This window comes from Galeopterus variegatus, unplaced genomic scaffold (genome assembly GCF_000696425.1).
Source record: "Galeopterus variegatus unplaced genomic scaffold, G_variegatus-3.0.2 Scaffold4126, whole genome shotgun sequence".
In the NCBI taxonomy this organism is placed as follows: Eukaryota; Metazoa; Chordata; class Mammalia; order Dermoptera; family Cynocephalidae; genus Galeopterus; species Galeopterus variegatus.
The window spans coordinates 84,061-89,610 of NW_007730237.1; the positions used below are offsets into that span (position 1 = coordinate 84,061).

The 5,550-nt window shown below is 46.7% G+C and overlaps 1 protein-coding gene across 1 annotated transcript in view; it reads left to right on the top strand.

The window, feature by feature from the left end:
• EPHB1 (EPH receptor B1) overlaps positions 1-5,550 on the top strand; it is a gene marked incomplete at its 5' end in the record, with an annotated part of 144,112 nt that overhangs the window by 83,844 nt on the left and 54,718 nt on the right. Inside the window, one exon of the mRNA XM_008586805.1 lies at positions 2,278-2,525. Coding sequence (XP_008585027.1) covers positions 2,278-2,525 — 248 coding nt within the window. The remainder of the gene's footprint in view (positions 1-2,277; positions 2,526-5,550) is intronic.

Genomic DNA, 5,550 nt, shown 5'->3' on the forward strand with positions numbered 1-5,550 from the left:
GGGGCGACACTGAGGGTTGCGAACCGTTGCCGGACACGGAAAAAGACAAAAAAATAAAAAAATTTAAAAAAAGTAATATAAATCTTTTCATGAACTTTTTGAAGTATACTGTATACATAAATACATACATATATACACACATATACATACATACATTTATAGAGACACACAGACGTATATACACACATATATTACATACATATATATGACAGGTCCCTATTTCCCATGCTTTGCTTTACATTTTACTTATTTTAACTACCAAAGTAATGCTTATTATAACAACTTAAACAACATTAAACTAACTAAATTTAGTTTACTGATCTCTACTTCTCCCCCTCCCACTCCCACCCTTCTAGAGTAATCATTTTTAAAAATAATTTGAAATAAATCTGATATGGATTTTTCCGTAATTTCTTTGCATACACACCCCCCATATGGGCACACTGTGCATATCACAGTCTATAACTTGCTTTTCTCTCTTCTTCACTTAGCAATATGATGTGGACATCTTTTAAGTCAGGATGTGTCACCCATCTATTAGTTTCAATAGCTCCTGGCATTCCCCAAGAAAGATGTGCTGCTTTCCAACCACTCCCCTGGTTAGGGTCATACAGTGTTTGTCTATAGAAGATGGTGCAGCAGTAAACATTCTTTTACATACAAATTCAACCACTGGTACTTCCACTTTTTTTGGATAAAGCAGGGATACAGCCTCCATCAGTTTATAATCCAGGACTGGACAAGGCAAAGCCCTGTAATAATAAATACAATGCACCAAGTCTGACAGGCGTGCCTGCCATGCACCAGGCACTGCATGGATGTGCAAGCTAAGGACGTACGTAAGACTTGGTCTGAGCTCAGGCGGTTCCCCAAAGCAGCATGCAGTTCATTATCAGACCAATGTTACAAATGAGAACTATCTGAGTATTAGGTCCAGGTTGAAATCTTCCTAATGGTGCCTAAGCCAAACTCTACTGCAGGCCCAGTTCTATCAAGTTCTGTTGACTCTGGGACAGTTTTGCATAAAAGTCCTTTCAGGTGGCTTCCTTCTGCTCTTTCTGTCGGCAGAAAACAAAAGGAACCCCCATCTAAATCACAGAGGCATGCTAACTTGCCTTTCTAATGCGGCCAGTAATTTATCTGATTGCTCACAGTTTGCTCCATCCGTTTCTTCCAGAAGCTGAAAGTGAAAAAGAAAGTTTTCCCAGCAGAAAACCGTGTTTCTCCTGTCAGGCCTCTGACGCACATTCAGCGGTGCACTCACACGTAGATTCTTAACTGCTTCACATGAAAGAACTGGAAGTTACAGAGCCAAGTTAAATCATAAGATAACTTTTGAAAGTACATTAAACATTCAACAGAGTATGTTTTTAGGCAGCTACGAAAGAGTGTCACCAGAATTGTTTTTACTTTTGGTGACATTGCTGTGAAAATGTTTAAATCCTGCAGCACCATAGAGGTGGGCAGCTTGCTTCCACTTGGAGAAGTAGCTCCTGGATCAGCTGCCAGCAGTGCAGTAAGCCCACAGCCTCCAGCTGCAGCACCTTCAGGGGTGGCCTCAGCTTTCCTGCAGAAGCCCTGCTCTTCCTGGCAGCCCCCAGCCAGTTTCTGAGCATGGTGGTGGTGTTAGGGCCTGGCTGTTTCTGCAATGGGAGCTCTTTGCCCCACAGCTCCCCATTGGGTTGGCTGAGACTTTGTGAGATCTGCGTCATGATCTGGTGCTCTCCCTGCCCAATCCTGCTTTCTTCCACTTTTATCTTTCACGAATAAACCTCTTTTCTTCCTAACTCCTCACTGTCTGCTTTCTGGGTGACCCAATAGATACAAATGCTTTCACAGCAATGATGGAACATGAACAGTGCACATCTCATTCAGAGGGCCAAAGACCCTGAACATATCCCCTGTCTCCTGGATGTCCTCATGCCAGGCTCTACTAAAAATGAATTATGACTCTGCCAACGTAAAACTGGCCATTTCAGTTCAATTATTCAGCTGGGACACACATGAAAAGCTAAACATGGGGAAAAACAAACTTGTATGTATTCTGAAATTCCACTTTAGTTCCCCTAACTGTTTCTGAGAACTGAGATACGGAACACATTTTAATATTCCCTTCGCATTTGCCGTGAACCGATTACAACCATGACATCCCAGTTTCAGTGACAGAGCACGAGTCCCATTTCTGCACCTTGAGCACCATTGTTCTTGGGAAGATGTTTTCCCCTGTGGCCACAGATTGAGAAGGAAGAGGATAATAATGCATGCTTGCTGTTGCAGGAGAGTTTGGAGAGGTGTACAAAGGGCGTTTGAAGCTGCCGGGCAAGAGGGAAATCTACGTGGCCATCAAGACGCTGAAGGCTGGGTACTCGGAAAAGCAGCGTCGGGACTTTCTGAGTGAGGCGAGCATCATGGGCCAGTTTGACCACCCCAACATCATTCGCCTGGAGGGCGTGGTCACCAAGAGTCGACCCGTCATGATCATCACAGAGTTCATGGAGAATGGTGCTTTGGATTCTTTCCTCAGGGTAAGAGCAGCTAAGGGGCGTGGGTGATGTTAGCACTGTTGGACGCAGGTGAAGGGTGGCTGGGGAGAAGGGTCTCGGGAGGATAACTTTCAGGGATCTCCTGATCCCATGCGGGTGGGCATTGGAGATGTTAGCAGAGATTTGTTGCCAAAAGGAGAAAATGAAGCAGCTCTTATGGACACCTCAGAAGGAGATGGTGTGGAGTAGGACCTTGAAAAATGTGTGTTGGGTCAATGACATGAATACAGGGGGTGAAGAATGGCCACTGGCATCTGCATGAATCACAGAGATCGCAGTGACTTCCACCACTGCACAGCCATGTGATCCCTGCATACGTGGCCCACAGCCGTTTCTGCCTTTCGCCAGGACAGCCGCCCTCCCTGCTGGCTCTTTTCATTTGTGGGTTCAGAGATAAGATGGGCTGTCCTTTTCTGAAACTCAGGTCACCTACCCTCTGAGGAGGCACTTCTGGGCAGGGAAGGGAAGACTGTGTCATAAGCATCCACAAGTCTTTTCCAGGGTTGATGAAGACTCCCAATCAACCTGCAGCAGGGAGCAGTACCTGAAGGTTGTTTGGCTGGCAGACTTGTAAAAGGTCATCGTCAGAACATGCCCCAAAAGGAGCCAGGCTCACAGTGCAATGACTTTTATTTCTATGGGATATCACAGAGCCACTTAGATGAGGGGCGAGTAAAAACGGCCAAGGTGCTAATGTCTGGGGAGTGGATGTGACTGAGCACAGGCTAGGGAACAGGACCTGCTTCAGACCAAGAGGCTCAGCTGGGGGCAGCTGAGAAGCCTGAGACCAGAGGGTCCAATGGGCAGCATCAAGGAATAGGACAAAGCCTTCTGAGTAAGGACTTCAGGGTGATACCCAGTACTGGGCTACCCACATCACCAAAGCTCCTGAACAGTGACTCTGGCTGCAGATCAAAGAACCATTCGTACAGTTGGTTGTTGACACACTGATAGGGTGACTGCTCTGGCCAGGGCCTGTGCTGGGCTTTGGGCCTATAGAAATGAAGGAAACTTTGTTCCAAAGCTGTGTACAAATCACCCCAATACTTTAGTGTACAACAACAACAGCCATTTACTCTGCTCATGAATCTGTAGTTTGGGCAGGCTTTGGTAGGGACATCTCTGTTCCATGTGGAGTCAGCTGAAGTGGCTCAAGGACAGAGGAATAGTCTGAAGGCTCATTCACTCCTGTGTCAGGCTGTTGATGTTGGGGTCATCTGGTGCCTGCTTGGGCTTCCTTAAAGCAATCTGGGTCCCAAGAACAAGAATCCCAAGAGGAGAAAGGGGAAACTGTATCACTTTTGTGACCTAGCCTCAGAGCTCACATGGTGTCCCTTCACCATAGGAACAGGCCAACCCAGATTCAAGGGGAGAAAACAGGCTCTACATGTTGATGGGGAGAAAGCCACCCAATGTCTTCTTATACATAAGAGATGGGACATATTGTTATGCCCATCTTAGAGAATGCCACCTGCCACAGATGTAGTCCCTGCCCCTGAGGATCTGAGTGCCCAAAACTACTAGCAGTCATCTGCCCATATTATATTACATTACATTATATTATATTGTATTGTATTGTATCGTATCGTATCGTATCATATCGTATTATATTATATTATACTTCCATGAGTGGAGTACAGAGGTACTGTAAGTGAAGAAGAACCTAAACCTTCCTGGGGAAACCAGGGAAGGCTTCAAAGAGGAGGGAGAATGTACTGATACTGGAGAATGAGGAATTTGCTAGACAGGCAGGGGAGCAGGCGGGTAGGCTGACGGAATAGCGGAACGTGGTATATGAAGGCCAAAGTAAGTGTGGACCTGTTTGCTAATCTAGCAGCAGCTGCGTGGTGGCTCCAGCATTCAGAGCACAGGGGCTGCAGTGTGTAAAGGGAGCCAGGGGACACGATGAGAATACTGCATTTTGCTCAGTACTGAAGCTGCCTTTGCCAAGCAAGCACATGCATTTCACCTAGTGTGGTCATTAGGCAGTCGTGGCTTTTGTTTCTCCAGTGTGGGGGTGGCAGACAACTGATGTAGACCATGGGGCCCATGTACTCCTTGAGGGTATGGGTTATGCCTTGTGTTTTGAAACACCAGTACCTAGCATGGTGAGCACCTGGTAAATGCTGGTTGAATGAAAAACATGAATAAGTATTTCTGGAACAAAACCATTAGGGAGTGGCAGGAGAGATCTAGTCATCCTGTGTGTACATGATCTCTTGTTCACTGTCCTTGTAGCCACCCTCTCATGTCAGAGCAAGGCATGGCCTATGCCTTCCTGGGGACATTCATTTGTGATCAGAGATCTCCTGAGGACAATCAAATAAATGTGAATAGAAGGCAATGTTAGAAGAAAAAGTATTTTCTGGAACCAGCCTCAAGACCCTTTCAGGAGTCATTTATTTCCTACATGTCACCTGACTATACTTCACAGAAAGTCACCACATGATTAGGGGACTGTGATCAGACTCTGCCCCTGCAACATGCAGAGGAACAGGGAGATTCATTCTCAGGAGCCTGTGGGAAATCAAAGCCCCACACCTGCTCCTCTCAGGGCCTATTTCCATTTGGGGCCCAGGATGCCTGCGTTTTTCATGATGATGAGGCCCAGCTCACAGTGGGAGGAAAGCTGGGGGCAGAGAGGAGCACAGGACAGAGGGAGGCATGGCAGGAAGGGCGCGGCGAGAGCAGGCAGTGCCGGGGCGGGAGGGGAAACGAAGCGTTGCAGACGCCTCGCACGGCTGGAGGCAGGTAATCTATAAATCTAATTCCAGCCTCGCTACCCAACCCTGGAGCACAGCAGCATTAACTGATGTATCTGCTGCTTGATAAAATCGAAAAATAGGTCATCAGTTTAGTTCTACAGGGTCCATCTTCTGGGAAGTAGGATGATTTTAGGATCACCATTCAGAGAAGAAAGGAAAAGCGTTAGTCCATCTGTGCAGCTGTTTCCTCCCCTCCAACTCCTCCTTTCCCATTGGACGTAGCATCTTTGGAGAGTGACCAC